The sequence below is a fragment of the Osmia bicornis genome, chromosome 10 (assembly GCF_907164935.1).
Source record: "Osmia bicornis bicornis chromosome 10, iOsmBic2.1, whole genome shotgun sequence".
Lineage (NCBI taxonomy): Eukaryota > Metazoa > Arthropoda > Insecta > Hymenoptera > Megachilidae > Osmia > Osmia bicornis.
Window position 1 is genome coordinate 10268787 of NC_060225.1, and position 25983 is coordinate 10294769.

The following is a 25983-nucleotide window of genomic DNA, read 5'->3' on the forward strand; positions in this document are numbered from 1 at the left end:
AAATAAAATATTGTGATGAATTTTAAAGAAATGTTCTTACTGTTACATTATGCAAATACTCTTATATTACGCAATCATACTTTTGTACAGCTTAAAGTTCAATAAAATTTGTTAAAAACAAAATTTATGTCAAATAGGAGCAATAGCATGACAATCCTAAATAATGTATTTGAAATTAAATTTCAGTTTCTATGTAAATTTATAACTATAGTTATGACTTTAAGTTTGTTGCTGGTTTCAATAATATTGCAAATGTATATTAGTTTACAACTTATTTGACTTTGTACAATTGTCTACTGTGTATTTAAAGAAAGTCTTGTACGCTAACATACCTAGACACAAACTAAATGTGAACCATTCATCAGACTGATAAAAATATAATGTCTTTACAGTATATGAAAATAATACACATTTGGTTTGTACGTATGCATGTTTGATTAATGCTACATTCATGATACAATAATTCCTACAATTGGTAGATTTATAATAATACACACTACTGATTCCTTTTCATCATGCATCATTCTCTTTTCATAAGAAATAATATTTGAGTATTTTGTTCTGTTTTTTTCCTTAGACTTATCTTTGTAATCATGGATAATCCTTTGAAACATTTAGATTATAATTTCTAAGATTAATGTTTATATTGCCACTGAAAAAATGGTATATATTTATATGTATATATTTTATTTATGGAGCAGAAAGTTATTAACAGCAGTTATCTTTTAAAATTATGTTTCAAAGAATTAACAATCATAATCATTACTTTTAACGTTAAAAAATAAAATTTACAAAACATGTGAATTACACAAACATTTGTTCATTGTTATTCAATTAATCCTGAATTATATAACACAAGAACTGTTATATCCAGTGTATTTTCTCGTTAACATAAGCTGTTTACTTTTACATATTGCATCATTCTGTTTGCCATCAGATATACTTAGGTTTGCACTAATTTTGAGCACTCCTTGGATGGATATTATGCAATTATTAATTAACTGTATAGTTATTGAGAACTATAACAGTATTTTCATTGGATGTTCTCTCTTGGATGGACTTATATGTATGTTACAGTAGTAAATTCCAAGGCAATTTTAAAAATGTGCCTTTTCTTTAAAAAATGGAGCGCTTAGTTCCTTAACTATTATTTAATTTGACAGCAAACAAAGACTGGTCAAAAAGTTGTATAATCGTTTTATCGCTTAACGTTTCTATGTTTTACGACATCTAGATTTAAATATCTATCATAAAGATTTTCATCGGATTTTATTTAATACTTTTTAAAATTCTGATTAATTATTATTCTGTATAATGTATTTTTCAATTGTATTGAGACATAGAATTTAAACAAATAATTTCGGCAAAACATTACAACTGGTATTAATATATATTGTGCGATTTTAATTATTATAAATTTCAAGATTGTATAACGTTCTTTTTATATTATTGAAATTTTTCACTTTCATAGTATGTCTCAACACTTTCAATATATGTATAGAAGACATTATTCGTTATAGTTGAATTTCGAATCTTGCACTACTTTTACAATAGAAATACATAGTATAATTAACTTATATATATATCAACAATATTAGGATTAAAAACAACGAAGAATACAGTTAAACAATAATCAGGAGAATGTTTACAATGACTAAAATATTTCATTCAATTAAAGAGGTCATTGTTACATTTGTAATTTAATTTTAAAATCAAATGAAAATTTGATAGTTAATAATCCTAATTATCATAAGAATTCGTTCATTGGTGTTTGTATATGTATATTACAAAATAGTGCAAATTAACTGTAACTGGAGTTAATGAATTACTGTCAGATTATATGATATACCGGCAGCATGAAATTTTTATAAATGTTTTGTAGAGTGAAATAACCTTACGACTTTATCTTTCATGAATTATGTAGATATTGAAAGAGAGCAAACTTTTACATATTCATTTAAATGGCCTTTAGCGTAAACAACAAGAAAATGTCTTTGAAATATTATTACATTAACAAGTTTATTTATACAATTAACTACCTATATACAATATATCAATAAGAATGTTGTATAATTTTTTTAACGTAGATTTGAAGAGGCTTTTTTAGAATGGTGTTTGCCATTTATATGCTAAAATTCTAATTATTTCTTCTGCTTTATAATCTGTATACATAAAAGTTATGAATCGGTAATGACATCCCAGACTTCGCAGATGAGCATTCTATACTTATCATTATTATCAACCATGAGTTTTTATGTAATTTTCGTACGAATGAATACTTTAAATGGTAATCACTGATTAATTATAAATTAATCAAAGATCAATTCAAAGATCAAGACAGAAAATATAACATGCTACTGCGGTGAAATCGATATCAGTATATTGATCAGGTATACATAACAATATGTAAATTAATGTAAGCTTTACTAAATATGTAATAAATGTTTTTCTTATGCTTGATTTTATCTAGTAAAATTTTGATATATTTTTACGCATTTTGTGCCACATTCCAATACGATGCATATTAAAACTCTAAGATATTACTATCCCTAGAAAAAAATTAAAAAATTTGTTCATAGCTGTTGAATATAATACATTCTCGAGTGTAATTAAATTGTACCTAAAAACGATGTTGATAAAATGAATTTCAGAAATTTAAATGAAAGTAGGTTTCGTAAGTAGGAAATTTGACTTGATCTATCTCACAACAAGAATAGAAGTCAAACAAATAAATGCAAATTTATCGTTTCGACGAAAGATGTCAACTAAACTTACACTGGTTTCCATTTTATAATAGTTATTCGTTTCTACTCGCACCTATTATGTATAGTATATTTACCTGGTGTTATAAGTAAATTTAATTCAAACAGTTGTTCCGTACGTACTGAACATCACTCTGGTGGTATCGGTGTCCAGAGTAACGTCTTCTGGAGATGCTAGATCGACTTTTACAGATCCAGAATTGTTTCTTCTTCTGGTCATACCACCGCCCCAATTCGATAACGTCCAATGATACGTTTCACCTTCTTTCTCTGTATTCGTGGTTTCTTGCGTTTCGTTATCTTTGTCTAGGCCAGTTTCGATAGAAACTGAAGAATGAGAAGCTACCGAATCGAAACTAGAATCCGCAGCTCCTCTGTAACGACTAACGTATTCGCTAGACATTTCACCGGGAGATTCTTCAATTGCTTTCAATATATTCTGACAAAGTTCAGAATCAAGTGGAATCGGATTTTCAGAATCACGATTGTGAATGGTAACAGCTATATGAGCTGGATGTGGAATAGGAAGTGGAATAAGCAACTTCTCAGCACTGTAAGGACGAATCTGTCGTTTCCATGGCTGCCAACGTGCTTCCGTCGTACCATTTGATGATGTTGTGCGTCTTCTAATTTTCGTTGACGTCAGAAGTCCTCCAGTATCACTGGAAAATAAATAATTTTCCATAAAATGTTGAAGATGTATCGACGATGCTACTCAAAACATTGTTTACCATCGTTTATCAGATTTTCTACTATTACTGGTTTGTTTAACCCGTGGATTAAAAGCTGAAACTTCTAAGTAAGGGCTGTAAACTTGTATATTTCCACGTGGTGCATAAACGGCCCCGAGTAAATCTGGCCCGTTGGTACCACCTAGTTCAGTACTGTGAACCATGTCGGTGTAACGCGACAGGTCGACACCAGGATGAGGTTCTAGCCTGAACTTTGTGTCTGCGTCATCAAGGGGTTGAAGAAAATTTAAACTAAAAATATCTGCATACATAAGTCCAGCCAAACCGGCCCAGTCACCGACACTTAAACCTTTGTTTTCCCAGAAATCTTCTTCGTTTCCTGTCAGTCTGGCGAACACGTGGGTAGGATAAAGGCGTTCTAACATGAGAGCCCCCTGTTGTATCACCACCTATGTATCATTAACATATGTTAGTACATTTAATATTACAAAGAAATTGTAAAGAATCAATACACCGTTCGATAAACAATTACTTTCAAATCAAAGGTGGTCAATTTTATTTTACTTCTCACAACCATTCCAAGACCAGTTTGTAAATTTTTCCTACGTCTATCTAATTTCTCGTGTAATACAGCGATCAGATCTTTGGCTTCCTTTTCAAGCGATTTGTACGGATCTTTTGTTTTGGCAAGGCTAGCAGCAAACGGGCCGAAACACGCCTCCACGAATTGAGTAAAATCTCTTTGAGGTTGGGTAATTAATCGTTCAGTTTCTTGCTGGAATGCTAGCAATTCGTCTAGCTCTAGTTTAGCTTCGAACGCAGCTAATGCTTGTTCAGGTCTAATCTATAATCAACAATGAGATATACTCACTTAGTTCTAAGATTATTTTAGCTTACAACGTGTAATACATACTTGATAGTAATAATCAGATGTTAACCCTGGTCCAGCTATTCTTTTAACCACAAAACTATCACTGGCGGGAATACGACCTCTGTTCTTTATTACTAAATGGAACATAGTCGTGTCCCAGACCACTCTAATCCAATAACGTATCACAGCAACTACATGTAACGTTATATCTTGCATGATTTTTACTGAACTTACATATACTACACACTAAATCAACGTGATTATAGAGAAGAATTCATACCTGTAAGTATCACAAAAGAAATGATGGGGCAAAAAGTAATAGCTACAATTAATGCTGCGAGCGGTTGCAGACACCCTTGTATACCAATATTCCAAACTAATGCTTCCATAATGACCAAGTACCGATTTCTACTTGGTTCTGGACTATCCAAATCCATGATGAGCGCCATGAATGCGTGCAGTGCCAAAGTAATCAAAGGCATCCTAAAATATTTTAACAAGCAATCAGTATTTCACAATGAATAAAGTATGTAACACGATTCACGTACCACAAAACCGCGGTAAGTGCAATGAGGAGTGATCCTAAACTGGTAACTATACACACAATAGGAAAAACAAATAATATGATCAGTGTTCCTAGGAGTCCTTTTACGCCATAATTCCATAACCTGTTTAAATGCCTCGTCATTCCTTTTCCAATAAATCCTACCAGAAAAAAGCAAGTTAACAAACAAACAAACGAGTAATTATATAGATTATGAATTGTAAGAAATTTACCAGTATCCGGTTCAGTTTCAAAATGTGTTCGACTCTTGCTAATATGTCTCCAAAGAGCGATTAAACGAGAACAAAGTGTGGGCATTTGAGAGGATTTTCTGGGGAATAAAGTTCCATTCAGTTGACTCAATTCTAGATCAGGGGTGAAGGGTTGCACGAGCAACAAAGCTCGTATGGAAACTGGACTACACCATGGTACAGCTACACCTAATAAGAACATTGCATTCCAAGTCCAACACCATGTTCTAGCAACATAATTGATCCAACGCCACATAGGCCACCTACGCAAACGTTTTACAATGAATTAACTTTATCATAGTGTTAAGTACAATTATTTTATTGCAATATACCTTGTTGTCGTTGTATGCACGATTTCTCGTTCGACTAAGAAGACTGGTTGACTTGGATCAGCTCGAGGCGTCGTAATAGATGTCGGAGTATTGCTCAGCACCGTTGGTATGATCTCAGACTGGCCTTGGAAATTACGCCTGACGATCCAATTTTTTGGAAGCCATATTTGAGTCGGCCATTGGAAGCTCCTGGTTGGGGTTTTTACTTTTCGCAATTCTTTCAACAAAACTGGCTCTCTCTAAACAAGAATACACATTACGAGCAAAGGAAACATAATAAAAAAGAGAAGGTATTTTTAATTTAATGTACCTCCTTCATGAACGTCAAATCACGATTAAGAAAGTAAACCGTTTGTTGCAAATTTTGATGAGTACACAGTGTAAGGGCTTCTTCGTGGGCACTCCATTCGCATTCTTCTATAAACTTTTCCTCGACCTCTCTCATCCTGTCACGCATCCAAGGTTCTATTCGTGAAAGAACTGGATGCTCGTCTTCCATATGACGTCTCAGTGATTCTTTAGTCTGCAGTAATTTACGCTGCACCGTTTCTATAGCTCGATGCATCAATACGACGGATTGCGCTTGTTGAACTAAAAGTTGAGCGATTCCGTTCCCGAGATCGAGTATGTCAGGGTGCGACAAAATATTAGAGAAAACCCTTTGCAGGTACTCTCTCATAACAGCTTCGTTGACTTCCTAAAATTCATTGCTCGCAATAAATATGTATAATACTGAATGGTGAATGGATTTAATTATTGTCAAACTCTTCCTACTCTTTCAATTTCTTCATCCGGCTTTTTTCGAGCTCTCAATTCTGATATCAGTCTTTCTCTGAAATGAAGAAACCAGCCTCGTGTCTCTCTCTCCAAAATAGAAACTAGAATCGGTAAAACTTTTCTGATAATGTCTTTGCTAAATAATCTAAGATCAACCACTGCTCCGCCAGGCGTTCCAAACACGAAAGGAACCGGGATTGGCAACAGCTGCGACAGTTCTCTTTCAACTTCGAATTTCTCCATAGTGGCTCGTCGAAGCTGTTTCCGGACGAAACCGCACAGAAGCTCCAACGAGTCTTCGTACTCCGGCTGAAAAATGTATATATATATATATTTTTGTAAGTTGTCACCTGAAGAATTGAAACCACTCAACGTCCATTATCTCCTCAGTGATCATTGTAAAATAAGTTTACCCTGCACACCAGTTCAGCGACCAAGTATCGACACCTCTCTTCCTTGATTTTGGCATCTAAATTGTGTGCCTGAAGCGAGGGCACGCCAATTACTATATCTAATTAAAAAAGGAAGGAACATACATTAAATCAGAAAATGCGAAGAGTATTATAAATCTCAAGGATATTCAATGGTTTTTTACCAAGAAGCCGTAAGAGTCCTGTTAGCAATGCCTTTAAAGATTGAGAAACGCTGAAACAATGAGAGACCAGTCTAGCTTTGGCTGTAACGACAAGAAACCTGGTTGCCAAAGCAAGATCTCGAAGTAACGCATCTCTCCTTCTGTCTCGTCCACGTTGAAGAAGTCCACTCAATCGCCATCGGTGCGTTTGTCCAGTAAAATTGATGGAATCCACTTCGAACTCCCTGAAAGGTCAGTCTTGTGTTAGAATTACTAATCTTGGGGTAAAAGGGTGAAAGGGGTCCAGAAACAGAACGTGAACGTCTACTTATTGTAAACGAAACAGTAACATGTTCCATGGAATACTTGAAAATATAAATTTCATTAATCCTTTGACCGTGGAAAGGTTTACTTCTTAACTATTTACAGTGAGCGTGTTACAGTCAAAGGATTAAGAGGAACATCTTTCGTGGAATATGTTATTAACAAAAATATCCTGAAAAATATATGAAAATCTGTTTCGATGACAGGAAATCTGTAGATTATTGCAATCTGTCGATTCGTTACCTTTTCTACCCTGTTTTCATGGTGCCAAAGCTACTAAAAGGGATTGATTGCTATAATACAAGCACACTAATGTTGTGGGTACAAAAAAAGACAACCTACACCATTAAAATGTACTCTAACAACTTAGATTGTGTTACATTCATGCGGTGTAATAATTATTACATATTTGTTAGAAGCTGCACTGAGTTTGTGAAACCTCTGCATAAATTAAACCATAATAATTTTCTGTTGACAATGATTTACACATTTAATGATGCGATGGAAAATAATTTCGAGGATCATCATGCTGTTTCGTGTCCTGTTTACAGTTTCAAAAGGGAGAATAATCGTTTCTCTGATCGTTGAAATTGTGAAGAATGATCCTAAGTTATTGTACAAGGCGTGGTATCGATAATTAATTCTTTTGGGTGAATTTTGTGTGCATGTGTCGACGTGTGTACGTGTGTGACATACCCGCATCTTCGAATGCTCTCCAATTGAGTGGCATTCAGCTTCTTCGGTTTTCCGTACTTCTCCTTCTGAAAGCTTTACAACAAATTGTTAGAAAATATCAGACACAACGTTCATCGTGTGTTCGAAAACCAGACAACAATTCAGGGTACTGCTTTTACTTATTGGAAGCTAATATATATATATATATATTTTTAATACCACGGTTGACGCCAATTGAGGATTCAATGATTCAGCATAGATAATAAGAAAATGAAGAATTTCATTGGACGAGAAATGCTTCTAATGCAAGTGCGTTCCCTGTACCCTAAGAAAAGGCATTTTTTTATCTTAAGCCTTGTACACGTTAGTGGATAAATGTATATTCGCAATTATTCGTACGCTGTGCTCAAATATGTCTAATATCTAATTCTAAGGGATACAATTACTATTTCTCGTGTTTTACTATGTCTCGAAGCGCTTGTAGTTCAAACATCAATGTCATTGATCTATGAGTTGCAATGATTATGAATGACTGGTCTTGAAACGTACCATCAAATGATCTGAAAAAAATATACAGTTCCATTAATCAATACCCAATACAATAAAGTTACAATTAATAATTTTTTTCCAATCATTCACACATTGCAACTGCTCGATTACACTGAAGAGAGCTTAAGAATTCTGATACTACATCTACCTACAAAGATAGAGAGAAGAATACTCGAATGAAATTAATCCAGAATACCTACCCCCGTTTACTGATGCTCTCCAACTGCTTCTTGGTCAACCTCCTAGGTTCACCCTTGCTATCCACGGCGACTGAATCAAGCTCGTCAAAGCTGGGTGCTACAAACAAGTCCCTAAGGTGGTGTTTCTTCCTAGCAAGAGTGTCTTCGCCCTCCGTGCACGTGGACAACGGAGGAGGAAGAACGATGGGGAATGTTCTCCAGTGGTAGAGGAACTGTTGCGCAACCTCCTTGATATTATGCACCAATGCCTCGACTTCAGCCGGTGCACCCCGCAGATGCGACGTGTCGAATTCCACCGGCTCTTTCTGCGAATACAATTCTTTTTAATTTCATCTTTTTCTTGCGGCGATTAATTGTACGTCTGGATTTCTAATGAGTACCGAGATAAATCTTCTGTGATCACTCTGTACACTTACCAATTTCAAAGAATGAGACTAAACCAATTATTTTTTATGCTCTAGAAACGCTGTGCTATGCATGCCTAATGAATAATTAACAATGAACCGTTACAAAAGAGATTGTTTCTCTTTTACAGAACAGAAACTAAAACTTTCCAACGAAATGACATATTACAATTTGACTCTCTCTCAAAAAAAAATACCCTTTTTTAAATTCTCCGTCACAAGGACAACGATTAAAGGATCTCTTTCATAAGATAGACCTCGATCGACGAACAACGGGTTCATTCTTCGAGTCTGTTGAAAAGCAGGCACGCATATGAGGATCTCTCTCCCGCTCGGTTGATCGTTGAGAAATGTTGATGGAATTTTCATTAGAATCTCTAAGGGACACGAGGGACAATACCTCTGGCTGGAGTCCATCTCCGTTGGGTCGATGATAAGGCTGGTGATTGTAGGGCTGGTGATTCGGTCCCGTGTTGGCGGAGTTGACGGAAGCTGAGTTCAAATTGTGGGGCATCTCGCGCGTGAAAAGCGTGCGCGGCGGCTGGGGTCAGCTGCCCCGTATTCCTACTATCTCTTCATACACCATGCTGCTGGTAGCCACCATTTATCATTCCACGCTCTGCACAATTCAATTTATCCTTAGTCTTATTCGCTCTATCCTTGATCCTACAAACATTACAAATAATCAATATTAATTGGAAACATTGAATTTTTAAAGTAAACACGTGGTAACTTAACAGGATTTGTCAAAGTCTATCACAAATTTATAAAATTATCAAGTTTCAGGCCCCGTAGATCTACGCCCTTCGCTTACAATGTGTTCATGTAGAAACGCTGAAGCATTTAACTGGATGCTCAAATAAATATCTTCCACAGTAAACGGAGTAGGGTTTTAAAAAAGAGGAGCATCATCATCCAGCACGTATGGAGGCTTCGACTGAATGCAGACTCCCATTAACCGATTATACCCCATTATACGATTAACATTCTGAGCATTCCATTTCTTGTCCGCTCTGGCTAACCGACATGTGCGTTGAATAAAATCTACTTTTACGTGAAACGAGGTTTCCCATTCTTTCCTTCCTTTTTTTTTTTTTAAGAAGAAACAAGGCGAGGAATAGAAAGCTTTTACTGAAAAATAAAACAATAGTATTTTCAATAATTTCCCGATTACAGCCTTATATCACCACCTACCTAAGCGTACCCTTGACTCTACTCTTATCAACAGGAATTACAATTACGGTGCTCTATTCGGTGTTAAAAATATCGGAGAATCTCAGGTGAGAGAGCTGAGCTCGTAATTACGCATCGTAATTATCCAGAAGTATCATTCTTTTGTGCCAAGAAAAGATCCTTAGGAGGGACCTCGTATTGTTCTCTGCTGGCAGAGTACCAACGTCTCACGTTTCCCGTTGGAACAACGATATCACCGTAAGCCTGGAAATCATCTGAATGCCACGAGCTTCCTGTCGTTTAAAACGATCTACGTAGGTTGATACACCCTGAGGAAAAGAAACGACAGGTGGTTATATTAAATTTCTATTCGAATAAGAGATCGATCTCAAAGCAATTTCTGGGACACCTCGCTCGAGCGAGTTGCAGTCACGAACTGCAATGAAGTCGAAAATGATATACGACCTGTTCGGAGCATTGATTTATTCAAATTTTTAAACTTGGGGGGATTAGAAGGGGGTCAACCTACGAAGAAATTAAGAAACCCTTTTTGTGAATACCGATATCGATGAAATTAGCCGTTTAGCGAGCTTGATGGTACTCTAGCGATCAAGATTTTTCCTCGCACGAATCGCATGTTGAAAGCAACGATCGAGCAACGTGCTACGTGTATTACAAGCACAGACTGGAATAGCAGCAGTGTTTTAAGGTTACCAGAGCTTGCAAGCTTTTGAAGTGGGTCAAAAGCCAGCGCTCGCCAACCTACTTGGAACGCATTCGAGCGAAGTCGTAAATATTCTTTCCTGGCGAAGCTCCGTGCTGACTCTAACCCATCAACACTAACAAAAGTCTGACGTGATTTCAAGTATGATAAAAACGAATGTATAAACGATCCATCGATATTCTTAATAGAAAATAAATGGATCAATCGCGGTTATCATTTATAAGTTTGCAAAATAAACGCGATGAACGAGAATCACGAGCTTCTTTGTTTTCCATTAAATCAGAGACCAACGTCACGGTGCATAAAATTACAAGAAACGTGGTGTAACGCGGCAGGGAACTGCATGCGTATGCACCGCAAGTGCATAAAAAAAAAAAACACGTGACAAAGTATACATAGACGAAACGTGTACATAAGTTTATGCAGCAGGTACATAAAAGAGAGAAGTACACTCCATTGTCGAGTTCTCTAGTCTCATTGCAGTTCAACTGCATCACCTTGTGCAACGTTTGAGTTTGGAAAATGTTGGGGTGGTTTGGTCCCTCTAACATTTTTAAATTTCCAAATTCTAAAATTCTGAAACTCATCCAAGCCCATAGATAAACAATGCTTCCTTCAGACGACTGAGACACATCAAGAAAGAGTGTAGCGGAAGAGAGAATCTGCTGGTGCTGCGAATACGGGTCACACTCGATAGGAAATGCAAAGGGGGAGCCGGGATATTTCCAATAACGATTCCTCTCAATCTGGAGCATTGGTGCTCGTTATCCGGCCAACGATTACTCGACTTTGCCAAAGGAACAAGAACCCCCACCGTATACTTCCAGATATCGTCAACAGCTTTTTAATAACCAGCAAACACACAAACGGGATCGTTTATCGTAAATAGAATTTTTTACATTCCCACTCGAGTGACTCTTTATCAGTTCCATTAAAGCATTACGAATGCGCCTTTCGGTGCATTGGAAAATTGAACCATTATCATTTTCATTTTCGTATCCTAAATATAAGACGACGCTAGACCAATTGCAATATGAATCCATATTTCTATCTCTCCCATTTTAATACATTAATTCAAGTTCCAGCGTTTGTTATGCATCGACAGAAGATAGAATGAAATAGTTAAAGCCGAAGCGCCAGACAGAAGGATGTTATCGATTTCGCGTTGAAATATGCATCCCGAGCGAAACAGTCGGAAGTAGAAAAATTATCAAGAGAATTGCATAGGGAGGAAGATTCCTCTCTCGTTTCTTTTCATACATCCGTAGGGTGAAAACCACTTCAAACATTAACACCGACGCGTCGCGTCGGTTCTCCTTCTAAAAAGACGTCATCCTACAGTCCTACAGCAATGATTTCAACGACGAGTATCCAGACATACGAGTTTCTTTACTATCAGAAGTATCATCCTTTTATTTCTATTCCAATAAAATTAATTAATCGCTAATGTCTTTCATTCTAAAGCAAAAGTTTGCAAAAACACCCTTCCTCCTTCGAAGCCCAAGGGCAGACTGACTGGTATGCGCGCGATGCAGGCGGCTTTATCAGGTGCACCTGGCCCATTTACCTAGGGCTGAAGTAACAAGCCCTGTGATTAGCGGAATACGACTGATTAGACAAGAGTAGCTATCCGATTGGTCTGAAGTGTTTAATCGGTAGGACTGTTGCTAAAATAACGAATTGTAATATGACTGGTACCAGTTTATTTTCCTCGTAAAATTCCCGTAAACCTAGCGTTGAATTCTTCTAATAATTTTCAATGGAAATACAGCATTAACGTTTCTAGAAAAAGCTTTCCGTCCACTCTTTTTGTGGAATAAGTAGCGAAACGTGTTCGAGTGTGCGTGCCTAAACTCGATCCCTAGCTATCGACCGTCGGATATAATACCCTCGGGGATGTAAGCAGCCTCCTATCAAACGAAAGCAAAAGGTGATGTGCCCTACAGGGAAATCGATGTTCTCCCTACAGAACCATAGCTCGAGTTTGGCTAACTAAAATCTCAATTAGCGGTAAAAGGATTGGTTAATTGAAAATTTTGATGAGTGGCTAAATTTGAAATCACAATCCTACCCTCTGAACGATTAGAGTGCGAAACGTAAACGTGACAGAGTGTTAACGACACTGTGGGAGTGGTGCAGGTGCACATATGTATATCCAGGCAGATTGGATAATGGGACCTTAACGACATAACGGAATGCAGTGTGTGCAGACAGCGGCAGTGATATTGCGAAAAAGAGAGATACGAAACGTGTACATTGAAAGAGCAGGCTGGATTTAAGTGTCGTTTCCAGCGGGCTGATCCTGTTTGTCCGAACATACTGAAACACCGACGTTCTTTCTTCGACGATGCTGAAATCACCGCGACGCATCGCAGAAGCCATTTAACTAACTCCTACGCGATGCTAACGAGACTTTACTCGCGGAGTATTTTTAATTAAGTTTCGAGGAAACGTGTATGGTCGTAGTTCAGCCATTCTCGAGGCTTGTTTCGAAAATATACGGGTCAAAATTGATCTACAACTGCTCCTCGTCGTCGCTAATATAATAATCTACCTAGGTACGATCGCAAAACAACAATAGATAAAAAAAAAAGAAAAGCAGACGCATGAAACGTATACGAATTTAAAGGAACCCGATCCTTCCGCGTTCCGGTGGATCGTTTCGAATTAAACGACCGCTTCCGGCAAAGCTCGGTTATCGCGTTACGTACACGAAAAATCCAGCCGACAAGGAAATACAAGTAGAGCTCCGGTCGTGCATCATCGAATTCGAATAAACTCGATCCTTCCGCGTGTTGTCGCATCGTGCCCCTTCATTTGCATACGACCGCCATCGATTCATAGAAACTGTAAGCTTCAACACGCGTGCGCGATATACACGCACTCGGTATAACATGGTCCTGGGTGACAATGTCAGCCTAGGGTGAGAAAGTGCACCCTAAGGGTCGCATGCACTTTTGAATCGCGCTAGATTGTACGGACTCGTGAAATCAGCTGGGGCGACGACCACTCTTCTGCAGCTATAGGGTGTCTGATACCCTTTGTGTCTGTCTCTTCTTTCTGTATCGAGTTTCTTACCACCACGCGTGTTACGTATAAATATCACGCTGTTTTACACCGTGCAAAGGTCAATTTTCTTTGTATAATTCTATGTAAATAAAGCACTATGTTATAGTATTAATTTTGTGGAATCGATGGTGGAAGAAGAGTATGTAGTCGAAAAGGGGTACGCCAAAGAGCTCGTTCATTTTGAATATTAAAACTGGCATTCCGTTGTCGACGTTGTCGTCGAAGCGACGATGCGTGAAATGATGAAGAGGCTAAATGTCAATACGACCTACCATCAACGTATTCCCTTCTTGTTTGTTACTAATTACAATGATGGTCGTATGCAAATTTCCAAAATCACTTGAATATACGAAGATTAACTGAATCTCTAATTAAGAATAATAAATAAAATTTAGATGACTTATAAAATTAGTTAATCTTCAAAATTCAAGCTTTCTATTTCCTACTTTGCAGTATTATTAATCTAACGACCTATCTAATATTCCTAATTTCCGTTAGACTATTTGAATTTCCTATTATTCACGCTTCTAAGTAGGTCTCGTAGCGGAGCCTGAGGGACATTTTTTCCTCTAAAAACGGAGTTTTCTTGGCGAAAATACGGACGCTTCCACTGTTCCACGGTTCCTATTCGTTCCACTGGGAAAACCGATATTTTCTTCTGCTTTTTTTCTCTCCCGGTTACAACGGGGTCGTCGATTTTCCCGGGAGCAAAAGCGACCACGTGGTATTCCTCCAAAAAAGAAAAAAAAAGCCAAGAGGAAGATGGAGAACTCGTGCAGTCGAGGCTTTGCAACTCTGAATGCTTCCACTTCATGATTCATCCATTCGTTTCTGTTTCCATCGATTTTTCTCTTCATTTTCTGATCCCAAATCGTCGTCTATACATCCTTGCATCCTTGGCTAAAATTATTAAGTTACTGCATGTAAAACAGTCTAACGCAATTTCATCACGTAAAAGTTCTACGAAATAGTATATTTATGAAATCAAGAGGACTGAATGTTGGAAAACATTTTCACGAGAACGTTTTGTACATTTTTATTTTCCCTCGAAAAGTTTCATCCTCAATTCTGTAACTCGTAATTACACAGCTTCTATCCGTCTGTCTGTATTTTGTCATTCTCTCGAACTTCCAAGCTTTTCGGTTGTTGTTGGGCTGGTAAAAAATTGGCCGGCTCCAAAATTTACCGGGATACGAGGTACACGTTGAATTTAGAGAGCCGAAATGGAAATTTTATCTTCCCGGGCGTTTGTAAATTAAACACGAAAGAAGCTATCTTTGGAAAATTAATTACAGTTAATTACAATCGAAGCTTTATGAGAAACTTAAAATTAACGGTTGAAAGTTATGTAGATATGTAGGAAAACTTAAATGTAGCAGAATCTCCAGGAGGCATGATTAGGAAAGAATCATATGGAATGGAACACGTGTTACGGTCGACGGACACGTGGTGAACGACATCATCAACGATGCATAAAACGAAAAAAAAAAGAAGAACAAATTGTGGTGACGCGTGAAGGATGTGAAGCAGGATGCATAAACTGCAGGCGCTCTTATTCGGGACGCGACTGGTGCGTCAGCAGTAAATTCCAAGTTTCCAATTCGCAATAAACCTAGTACATAAGTTTCCTAATTCAATATACCCTCCTCCACCCCTTTGGCTGATGATAAATTCTGCAATTTCGCTATTCGATTTATTACTTCAATGTGAAATTAATGGTTCTTCCGGCTTCCGTTTTCTATTTCGATCTATCTGCTTCAAAATTTATCATTTATTTCTGTTAAACACTCTATTATTTGATTCAGTAATAGAATTAAATTCAAAAATATATCGAACGATTTATCTAACTCGAAATATCGAAACTAACGATATTATCGATATATATCGGATTATCGATGATATAACGATATTATTCGTATATCGAATTATCGATAGCAGAAAAATACTGTAGGAAGTAATTTGAAAAACAAATACCGGATGTTCTTTTCTTTATTTCTATGTTATTTTACCCAGACGACACCATTCCGTTTTCACGTGATAACGTTGGCATAGCACGAGATCGATTGAACAGTAGATATAACATGTATACACGCACATCTATATATTAAATGTATGGTGAACACAAACGTCATCACGAAATCAGCAACAGAATCTAAACTCTTTTTCTTTCTTTATTTGTAGATAGGAAAATGTATTAAATATGAGTGCCCTGCGTAGTTTGAAAAGACAACGCCCTTTTTGTTAGCAAAAGAAAAATTGGTCAATTCTAAACTACCCTGAACAACATTGTCTACAGCCAGTTTTATACCTTACTCGTCCTTGATCTCATAACCTGAGTAAACATACCAACATCCGAGCAAAAGGAAATATGTTTTAATAATCCTGGCGCGCCATCTTTTCGCGGTCACTTCAAAACTGCTTTAATTAAGCGTGAAACATTTATTAAGACCTTGTTTAATTGTTCAGATTGTCATAGTAAATTTAAAAATGAAAATAATTAGATAATTGTCAGAAATTCTATGGAACTGAAACAATGAAAAAATCATGAAAAAAATAGTAACTATGAAAATTGAATGTTAATGTTGATTCTTAATGTGAGAACAATTTAATGTAATTGAATTGTTCGTTGAAAGTAAAAGAATTATAACGGCAAGTAAATAATGGCGAAGAAACGGATAATATTAGCACCGTTATAATCGTATCTGAATCAACGATCAAAAGCCGCGAAGAATAATTAATATGCTGTTGAGCTAACCTTCGCCAGATTTAACGAGAAGCGGAGCTGTCAGAGAAGCTTCGCGCTCGAACGCTCGCGTTTTCGAAAAGAGAAATGACACTCGTCTAATTTTCTCTTTTAACGAAAGAAACTTTAATTTTATAGAAATAAAATACAGCTCATAAAACTATGGGTAATAGAAATTAAAATTAGTATTAAATCGTCGGCAAACCGTGACTTGTATTCGTATTTCACCCCACCCTAACGCGAATGATTAAATGACACTGCAAATGGTATTGCGAATATTTCTTTCTATTAAACATGAGATGATTATAAATAAAAATAATCTTATTTAAAATACCGAGAACTTAATTTCGTTACGTGAAAAATATTTCAGAAATTAAATGTTATTTTAATATCTACCAAGGGATAGTCGTTAAGCGACCACCGTTTACAGATGAATTTGCTAATGAATCGATGGACCAGCGACAGTCTCGAAACTCGATTAAATTCTCTCAGTGGTCTCGTCTCCCTAACGACCTGGGGAATTAAACTGCTGCTTCGCTCCCCGCAAGAACGTCATATAAAACAACGTACTCTAACCTTCATTTAATCCAACATTTTTTAACAATCACGTAAAGGGATTCGTTAAATTAGTCGCGAAAATTTTGCAAGGATACGCGCCAAATCTTTTCTAGGTCATTCTACAGGGACAGGACATGCACGGTTCCACAGCTGATTTTCTTGTGTCGAGGTAAGAAAAATTTCCAACATCAAACGTCAAGAAGATAAAGAAAAAAATGTTGAATGAATCGAAAATGTACTCACCGCAATTAATCACTGATAATTTACCGCGGCACTGCACACGAACTCGTCACAGAAATCACAGCACTGCCACCACGCCAAAACAGCCCCTCCGAACGACTGATTTTTATCGAACTGGTCACGACGAACTGCAGCTCGCGCCGGCACATTGCCATCTGCCAGGAAGTCCCGGAACTACCGCGCGTACATCGACACCACTTTCATTCGCGCATGCGCAGTAGAAATCCTTTGAATTTAACAAATTCCCTTCAACATAACAAACAAATGTTATATTTAAATGTTCAAAATAAAATAAATAATATATATTTTAATAAAATTACCCCATTTTAATTGTTTCCATTTATTAAGAATTCCTTTAATCCTCCTCCAAATGGAATGAACATAATTTTAAAGCATGATCATAGAAGGAACACGTACCAATTAAATAAATGTTTTTAGCTTCTGTTTCAATTATTTGTTCTCCAATTTTCTTGCTATTTAAAAAACACCAATCGCATCCGTATGCTATGCTTTTATGCTCGTTGTACTCGCCAATAATGGACGGAGATTCTGATTTTTCACAGTCGACTATTCTAAATCCACCGTACATACATGCTGCGAGTAAATATTTTTGTACAAAAGGATCCCATTTTAAACGCCAGATACCCCCGCCAAGATTAATTTCCGAAATAGGTCGTTTCAAGTTTCTTGTATCCCATAATCTTAGGATTTCATCGTAACTGAAACATTACGAGACTATCAATAATAATGGAAATCTTTATCTTTAAATTGTTTTGTTTTTTCGATACAGCACCTTCCACTTGATAACAAATATTCCTTTGTTGCATTACTATGAAGGCTTGTAACTCCAGTACCATGAACTCTGTTTGAAGTAGAAGGATAATATCCTATTCTTGTATCAAAACGTTGAAATTTACAGTCATCACCGCCTTAAATGTAATGATTATTACAAAATGTTTAGTTGTTTGAATAAAAATTTGTGTATAATTTTTCATACCAGTATATATCACATTTGTGTCCCAGTAATCAAAAGCTGTAATCCAAGCTTCAAATTCGTGTGCAGGCCATGAATTAATTTTATTTAGTTTGTTTTCAATTATTTGAAATAATGATATAAAACCTTTAGAATCGCTAACTACTATTTTTGGAACTAATTCATTATTGTTTGTAAATCTTCCTGTACACCAATCTAAAGATAATGCAAGAACTTCATTTTCATTTGCTACTTTTTCTTCTATTAATAACTGTAAAACCTTCTCCTTATCGTTTTTAAGTTCATAAATCTGCAGGTATCCTAAGGAATTTACAACACCAAGAAAAATTTTAGTCTGACACGTAACATGTGCCCATTTCATGTCTAATACAGCAGGTACTTCTAGCTGTTGTAATAATTCTAAACATCCAGTGGTCTTAACTTGAAACATATAGATTCTTCCTAAACGTTTTGATGATATTGATTCATCAGACTTTAATTCGCCATCTTTCATTAACTGATATGTTCCACACACAAATGTATCTTTGAAAGGATCTATTGGACACCATTCAATAGAGTCGGCAGAGAATTCGGTATCAAAATTATCCAATGTATGGAACATAGCTGAATTATTAATCTGTAACAAGAAATTAAATTCTAATGTGTGAAATTCTATAAAACATAAAAACTGTTATTATTTTGAAAAGGACGTTATAGGATTTACACACAAAAATCTTTATTTGAAATTACAAATGTTACAATAGAAATTATATGACATACAATTTTCAAATCACTACAAGTTTATAATTGATTAAATATAAATAAATACTTCAAAGTGTGTTTAATATTGTTAATAAAAAAAAAATGTATTCAAATATGTATTTGTAAAAATGTTTAATAAATATTTATATTTCATGCTGAATTGTATAGTCATATATAAATTGTACTTCTTGGTCAAAGTTTATCATTGAGATCATATTATCTTTAGGAACAAGACACGACCATTGTTTAACTTTTGCTTAAAAATAGTAACTTGTAAATGCATGTATTTCTGAGCAAAAGATCATTTAAACATTATAGGAACTTTTTGATTATCTCACTTTAAATATTTCTATAACATGTAATTACTTAAATATATATTTATGTATGCCTTACAATTACTATATACTATGACATGTTAATACTTTTACTGGTTATAAATGACTTGCATTTTGTCATTTCATATACATTTTCATTGTATTTCGGAAGTAAATTTGTACTATTAGTTTTCTTAAGCACATTTGGTTCAGTACTGAAAAATACTAAACTTTTAAAATTAATGGAATGCATCATCTGATACACTGCATTAATGACTGACTGTAGTTATCATTAAAACAATATAAAACATATACTGACTCATATAATACTAATCATATTTCAATAAATTATGGCACCTAATGGTTATTTTCATTATATTCTTTGGTAGTATAATAATCAATAAATAATTCATTAAGTTATAGAATAAATATGCAATGATGAATGATACGACGATGGCTCTTACAAAAAAATATCATAGGAATATATCTTTCAATGATTGTTAATGAATAATTTTATTACATTTTATATGTATTCTAATATGAGTTTGAGGTAGATTAGTTGTTACTATAGTTCTTTTATCTAATATCTACTTTTGTTTAAAAAAGAAAATATGCTTGAGCTTTTGATTCCTATTTATGGTTAAGTACTTTCTGAGTCTATGGTCATATATAAAATCATTGAAAATGTCTATCTCATTGACGAGCACTTTTTTCAGTTTCAACCAAACATTCCCTGACTAGAATACGTGCGTGTACAATACCACGCTTGATTTTTTCAGCAGAAGTACGACTGCCAGCATAGGTAGGTCGAACCTCGTGACCAAGTTCTTCTATGACATTAAGCAGCTGTATATATTTTGACTGGCCAGGTACAGAAGAAACAGTCTGTTGTAGGGCTCTTGGATTTGGTACACTTAGTAATGGCTCTGTGACCTTTGTTGGTACTTCTACATTTCCTCGTTCCTCTTCCATCTTCTAATTCTTTTCTTTTTTTTAAATAAATATCCTAATAAATAATGTAGGAAGAAAATCTAAATTATAAAGAACTAAAGTTTTATTATTCAATGAATATATCAATTACATGCCATAAAAGTACTGACGAATACTTTTCTTATCAGAACATAGGTTAATCTATATATGAAAATACATAAAAATCATTGGAACTTTAGAAAACAATTTTCACCACACACAAGAAAGAATTCATAACCTTCTATTAAACTGCTGTTATTTGATAAAACTTACCTTCAACAATACGTTAATAAACCTTGAATGTATATTTTATATAATAAATAAATAAGTAAGTACAAATAAAAGTTAAATATAATAAACTACAAATTAAAACTAGCCTAGCAAACTCATCGGCTTCCACTTTCCTCTCCTGCCATTCGGATACAAAAATATACCGGAAATGTGTACAGCGCTCTAACGGAATACGTAGGAACTAAGTATACACGAGCGCCAATTTTTGAATTGATTACAGATAAACACTCAAGGGTATGAAATCAATACAAGATGTTATAGAAAATTGCCTTTTTTTTTTATTTAGATATACCTTGTAGTCAGTTATATTCGAGGATTATACTTTCCATAGGTACATTTTGTTTGATCAATCTCCTCCTGCATGTATGCTGTAATTACTAGGTACCCATAGTTTCAACCAAAAATGTAATACATTTCTCTTAGAAAATATAAATGAAAGCTCTTGTACAAACTGTCCCTCCCTAATATTAATTTTTCTATTTGCTAATCTCGATAACTTAACAAGAAAGTATCACTCCTCCATGTTTTGTATCTATCTATAAAATAAAGATAGTCCTCTCTAATTAACAGAACAAAAAAAGAAAAAAAAAACAAAAAAGAAAACGATGGAAACAATCCTGTTGTCTTTTTCATTTATTCATATTCAATATTATGCACTATCAAATGATTAATTTTCTTTTAGGCGTCCACAAAAATGCACGTTTCAAGTCAGTTCAGTTGATACGAAAATTGATATGAAGTTACAAAACTACTATTATCCTGATCTCTTTATGGTTTAAAAATACTCGCTGCTTAGATTTATTTTAAGAAACTTACAATTGGTCATATAAAATATGAAATAATAAATGCTACATACACAAGCACATTTTTGTGGATGCTAAGACACTCCCTTTAAAATATATTGCTGTACTTCATACAATGTACATAGCATTATCCTGTAAAATAATCGACTAAAAATCTAGTCACTAAGTATGCCGGCAGATCATTGCCGCGCGTTATGTTCCGTTTCCAATAAACATTCTCTTACAAGAATTCTAGCATGCTGAATACCCATTTTAAGGCGTTCAGCCGCGCTACGACTTCCAGCATACGAAAGACGAATGTCTCTTCCAAGTTCCTCAATAATAACCAATAACTGAGCATATTTACCCTGTCCAGGCACAGTAGGGAAGTTTATTGTACTGGATGGGCTTGCCTGCGCTACTTGAACAGTTTGAACATTTTGCAAATTTCTTGGATTTGGCACTGTAATCACAGGTTCAGGAATTCGAGGAATTTCTGGTACCTTCGGTGGTGGTGGGTCGTTTAACTTCGTTATCGTTATCTCATTCAATTTAGCCAGTTCTGTTAATTTTGCCATTTCTGCCATTTTCGAATATTCAGGCATTTTTGTGATGTCATTCTGTATGTTTGCCATTTTAATCATCTCATTCATCTTTGTCTTTTCATTCATTTTTGCAATTTCCTTAGCCATCTCATTGATTTGTGCGATTTCGTTTAATTTTGTGATGTCGTTGTTATATTTAGCCATCTCTGTCATTTTTACCATTTCATTTAATTTAGCTATTTCATTCATCCTTTGAACTTCATTAATCTTTGCCATTTGAGACATCTTCATCATCTCATTCATTTTAGCAATTTCATTTATTTTTGTGATATCATTATATTTTGCCATTTCTGACAGTTTCACCATCTCATTCATTTTAGCAATTTCAGACATCTTTGCAATTTCTTGCATCTTCATATATTCTGTTGTCTTGGCATATTCTGCCATTTTTTCCATTTCATATCTTTTGGCCATATCCTGAGACATTTTATTCAATTCAGTCATCTTACTGAATTCAGCAAGCTGAGCCATTTGAACTATATGTTCTGGTACCTTTCCTCTCTCCATCATTTGTTTAAGCTCAGCAGAAATTTTAGTCATATTCATTTCTGACATCTGAGCTATCGTTGCTGCATCAGGCATCTTTGAAAGTTCAGCAATTTTTGAAATTTCCCTTGCTAAGTTTTCATCCAGACAACGCTTCTTTTTAGCACGATGCCTAGCCATACGTTGAGCTTCCTGCATTCTTCTTATTGCTGCCTGCTCCTCTGTTTCTTTGGCTCTAGCGTTCTTCATTCTCTCTGCAGCACTGTTTAATCTAATGGCGCGTTCTTCTTCTGTTTCTCTTCTTAATTTTTGCCGTCTATATTCTCGCATTTCCCTTACCTTTTTAAGGTAAGGTTTCTTCTTAGCCTTAGGCATAACATGCAATTATGCACAGCATAGATACAATCAACTATATACAATGTCATTTTTGTAATCTTCAAATACCAAACTTTTCACAAAATATATTTTATTCATACGTTTTTGGTTAAATGTAGCTAATTCTCTGGTCTCCTACTTGGTATTTATTAATTTTTCTTACATACTTTTTTGTATATAAATGTTCACGTTATTTTTGTATCTCAGACATTACCTGTAACACAAAATCATAATGTTGGTTAAAATTGTCCTGATTGGAATGTTTTATGGAATTTAAAAACATTCATTTACATGTAATAATTATTGTCATCGTTTTATACTTAATAAAAGATGATTTAACTACAAAATATTTCGACTATCAGCACATAACAATTTTTTATTAATAAAGATTATTATGAGGAATGACTAAAACTTGTTTGCACTTGTAACAAAAGGACATGAACCTGACGATCTCTCGCTTAAAAAATACCGTAACCGCTTTCTTCATAGCAGAAAGCAAAAAAAACATGCAAATTAATTCAATTTCCAATGTCTAAAAAGACGCGGGTAGCGAACTCAAAAAATTCCATAGCACGTGCGCAAAAATCAAGTGGCGAATACTGTTTTCGAAATCATATACGTATACATGCGTGTGCGTATGCAGTTACCTGTATTACGTTGCTTTGTGTGTGCGTGTCTTCCAAAATTCGAAAGAAGAGCGTCGTCAAGTAGTACAATGTGCGCATGCGCGACAATATAAGAACGCCGTCTTCTCTGGAACGTTCACCAATCACAACAATGGCGGACGCAATTCGGTCAGTTCACTGAAACGGACGATTAACCCTCCGTAAAGCTAAATCGTGGCACAAACTGATCTCATTTTACATCCGTATCTTCTTTACGATGAAACACATCCAATGACGGCATTCGTAGAAAAATTACTTCGATTTTTCTTAAGATATCCTGCAGACAAACGCACAAAAGCAATATCGGCCGACATGTAAGATTTTCGTTCGGAGCCACTTTAAGGGGCCAAGCGGGGTCGCCGATAGGCTGCGTGTGACGTGGTTGCGTTTATTGACCATAACCCCTTCCTACTCCCGTCTGCAACTTCACGACGGACAGGTGTACGACCTGAGCAACCGCAAAACAATTGACCGAACCAACTACGTCTTAAATACATGACATTGCTAAAGAACTGGAAAGATGGTTTCGAAGATACCGTTACCTTACCAATTTTATTGAGGGTGATTTTTTTTTCTTTTTCTTTCCTAAGTGGATCGTTTTTTGGAAATAAGTCAACCCACGGTAAACTTTCTTAGGACAGTATTCTTTAAGGAACGAGAAAGTTTTGACAAATTTTCTTCGATTTTTTTTAGACAAGGTGAGACAGAGTAAACTTATCAAGATCTGTATTTTCAATGAATGCTTGAGCCACGATATTTTGTAAAATACTGTCTCATTGATAATTAGAATTTTATTGTTATATTGAAATATATCATGTAATCATAAAAACAAGTTAACTATTAAGGATCTTCTAACAAATAGAATATAATTTATAATTATAAATTGTGTGCTATTACCGTGAGTTCATTTCTGTTTCCAACAAACATTCTTTTATCAGTATTCTAGCTTTTATGATACCTATCTTCATTCTTTCTGCTGAAATTTTACTACCAGCATATGTTAATCTAATATCTTTTCCTAGTTCTTGGATGACCTTTAATAATTCAGAATATTTACTTTGTTGGGAAGATGGATTCCCTGTACAAAAATTACTTTGAAATTGTGTAATGTTAGGTACAGTAATAATAGAATCAACATTTTTAAATGTAATGCTTCTCTTCAATTCAGAGATTTGAGAAAACTCATTTCCTGTTTCAAGTGCCTTGGTTTCTAAAGCTTTCCTCTTCCTAGCTCTGAATCTTGCCATTCTTTGTGCATCATGTAATCTTCTAATTGTAGCTTCCTCTTCTGTTTCATAAGGTTTTGTTACAGATCTAGATGTGGTTCTTCTTCTTTCCTTAGCTGAATTTGATTGTTTGTTCATTTTATACCTGTTCCACTTGTAATCGTTCATTTCAACTACTTCAAAATTATTTTCCTTTTATCGATATACACGCATGTGTCAATTGCGTTTAATTTAAAAACTAATCACAGAAATGATGTATCGGTGTTGGTAAATTTACGAGTCACGTGAAAAACTTTTGTTGTTACCTATGTTAAATTTCGACAAATATCTTTGAAAATGACGTACGCGCACAAAAACTTCGGGTATTGAATTCTTTTTACTGGTATAGATTTGCGAAAAAACCAATCTTGGTTTATTGAACATTAGAACAAGATATCTGTCTTCTGCTTTGTATGTATTATTATCTCAAGGTGATTCATTCCTAAAATAGTAAGCTACAATAATTAATTGGCGGCATTTCTTGTATCTTCGGTTCTTGTAATTATCGATGTACTTTTCAATAATAAAGCACTTTGTTTAGTTCTTACCTTGGTTAATGTAATATAGACGTATAGTCAAATAAAATGACATCAAAACGTATAGATACATTTATTTTATAAATCAGCGTATGCTTATAAAATGTATTTAACGCTTAAAATGCATAGAGTAACATATTTAAATAGTGTGTACCTTATTTTGAAATGTATTTGCGTGATGTATATTTTAGAAAAACTGATTTCCGTGTTAATCAATTCAATTACTTCGATAAACCTACAGATAAATAAATAAAAATCAAGCAAAATACATATCAGATTTCTTTCAATAATAAAATACTTTTTCATGTTACAGATTGTATAGAAAGGTTCTACATCACATTTGCTAGAGACACTTACAACAGAGGAATCCAGTCCACATGATCAGAAGATTAATATGTACATTTCATCATACGAATATTATTTCCTTTTATTATTAGTGATTCTTCCAGTATATCTATTTTTTAAATTATGGTCATGGTTAGGCTGGCAATTGTTTGT

At 35.1% G+C, this 25983-nt stretch overlaps 5 protein-coding genes across 16 annotated transcripts; all 5 read right to left on the bottom strand.

Moving 5' to 3' along the window:
- Positions 1-42: 42 nt before the first annotated feature.
- LOC114873449 lies at positions 43-17702 on the bottom strand. Of its 8 annotated transcripts, none has more exons than XM_029181795.2 (18): positions 17466-17701; positions 10150-10457; positions 9770-10086; positions 9356-9574; positions 8552-8856; positions 7824-7895; positions 6825-7048; positions 6643-6740; positions 6227-6538; positions 5763-6149; positions 5453-5691; positions 5103-5383; positions 4874-5030; positions 4606-4808; positions 4368-4516; positions 3987-4298; positions 3494-3903; positions 43-3424 (listed from the first exon to the last, which is right to left on the bottom strand). In XM_029181795.2, exons 4-18 carry the CDS (start codon positions 9467-9469, stop codon positions 2863-2865), a joined length of 3825 nt encoding a protein of 1274 aa, XP_029037628.1. In that variant the 5' UTR covers positions 9470-9574; positions 9770-10086; positions 10150-10457; positions 17466-17701; the 3' UTR covers positions 43-2862. The 8 variants fall into 8 exon arrangements, with proteins under 8 accessions (XP_029037628.1, XP_029037624.1, XP_029037626.1 ...); XM_029181791.2 differs by having other exon boundaries at positions 9356-9621; XM_029181793.2 differs by lacking the exon at positions 17466-17701 and adding an exon at positions 10895-11141 and having other exon boundaries at positions 9356-9621.
- Positions 17703-17786: 84 nt separating this feature from the next.
- Positions 17787-20360, bottom strand: LOC114873454 (diphthine methyltransferase). Its single transcript, XM_029181809.2, has 4 exons — positions 20273-20360; positions 18460-19072; positions 18256-18391; positions 17787-18181 (listed from the first exon to the last, which is right to left on the bottom strand). The coding sequence occupies exons 1-4, from the start codon at positions 20309-20311 to the stop codon at positions 17818-17820; spliced, it is 1152 nt and encodes a 383-aa protein (XP_029037642.1). The 5' UTR covers positions 20312-20360; the 3' UTR covers positions 17787-17817.
- LOC114873461 (cyclin-dependent kinase 2-associated protein 1-like) lies at positions 19557-20930 on the bottom strand. Of its 2 annotated transcripts, none has more exons than XM_029181819.2 (2): positions 20754-20930; positions 19557-20497 (listed from the first exon to the last, which is right to left on the bottom strand). In XM_029181819.2, the coding sequence occupies exon 2, from the start codon at positions 20481-20483 to the stop codon at positions 20205-20207; it is 279 nt and encodes a 92-aa protein (XP_029037652.1). In that variant the 5' UTR covers positions 20484-20497; positions 20754-20930; the 3' UTR covers positions 19557-20204. The 2 variants fall into 2 exon arrangements, with proteins under 2 accessions (XP_029037652.1, XP_029037651.1); XM_029181818.2 differs by having other exon boundaries at positions 19557-20517.
- Positions 20931-21026: 96 nt separating this feature from the next.
- LOC114873453 (protein PELPK1-like) lies at positions 21027-24544 on the bottom strand. Of its 2 annotated transcripts, none has more exons than XM_029181807.2 (2): positions 23667-24544; positions 21027-23233 (listed from the first exon to the last, which is right to left on the bottom strand). In XM_029181807.2, the coding sequence occupies exon 2, from the start codon at positions 23017-23019 to the stop codon at positions 21754-21756; it is 1266 nt and encodes a 421-aa protein (XP_029037640.1). In that variant the 5' UTR covers positions 23020-23233; positions 23667-24544; the 3' UTR covers positions 21027-21753. The 2 variants fall into 2 exon arrangements, with proteins under 2 accessions (XP_029037640.1, XP_029037641.1); XM_029181808.2 differs by lacking the exon at positions 23667-24544 and adding an exon at positions 23311-23637.
- Positions 24458-25935, bottom strand: LOC114873458 (cyclin-dependent kinase 2-associated protein 1-like). Of its 3 annotated transcripts, none has more exons than XM_046287624.1 (3): positions 25843-25935; positions 25498-25720; positions 24458-25391 (listed from the first exon to the last, which is right to left on the bottom strand). In XM_046287624.1, the coding sequence occupies exon 3, from the start codon at positions 25076-25078 to the stop codon at positions 24578-24580; it is 501 nt and encodes a 166-aa protein (XP_046143580.1). In that variant the 5' UTR covers positions 25079-25391; positions 25498-25720; positions 25843-25935; the 3' UTR covers positions 24458-24577. The 3 variants fall into 3 exon arrangements, with proteins under 3 accessions (XP_046143580.1, XP_029037648.1, XP_046143579.1); XM_029181815.2 differs by having other exon boundaries at positions 24458-25404; XM_046287623.1 differs by having other exon boundaries at positions 24458-25720.
- Positions 25936-25983: the final 48 nt, after the last annotated feature.

Bases quoted from the DNA above. Each gene is read 5' to 3' on its own strand.
- LOC114873453 (XM_029181807.2), bottom strand. From the start codon at position 23,019: ATGCCTAAGGCTAAGAAGAAACCTTACCTTAAAAAGGTAAGGGAAATG.
- LOC114873458 (XM_046287624.1), bottom strand. From the start codon at position 25,078: ATGAACGATTACAAGTGGAACAGGTATAAAATGAACAAACAATCAAAT.
- LOC114873454 (XM_029181809.2), bottom strand. From the start codon at position 20,311: ATGCTGGCAGTCGTACTTCTGCTGAAAAAATCAAGCGTG. The intron at 19,073-20,272 runs GTATTGTACACG...TTCTTGTTACAG, and splicing joins TGCTGAAAAAATCAAGCGTG to ATTAATAATTCAGCTATGTT. The intron at 18,182-18,255 runs GTGCTGTATCGA...GTAATGTTTCAG, and splicing joins TATTTGTTATCAAGTGGAAG to TTACGATGAAATCCTAAGAT.
- LOC114873449 (XM_029181794.2), bottom strand. From the start codon at position 9,469: ATGCCCCACAATTTGAACTCAGCTTCCGTCAACTCCGCCAACACGGGA. The intron at 7,049-7,823 runs GTATGTCACACA...CTGACCTTTCAG, and splicing joins GAGAGCATTCGAAGATGCGG to GGAGTTCGAAGTGGATTCCA. The intron at 3,425-3,493 runs GTAAACAATGTT...TTTATTTTCCAG, and splicing joins AGAAAATCTGATAAACGATG to TGATACTGGAGGACTTCTGA.
- LOC114873461 (XM_029181819.2), bottom strand. From the start codon at position 20,483: ATGGAAGAGGAACGAGGAAATGTAGAAGTACCAACAAAGGTCACAGAG.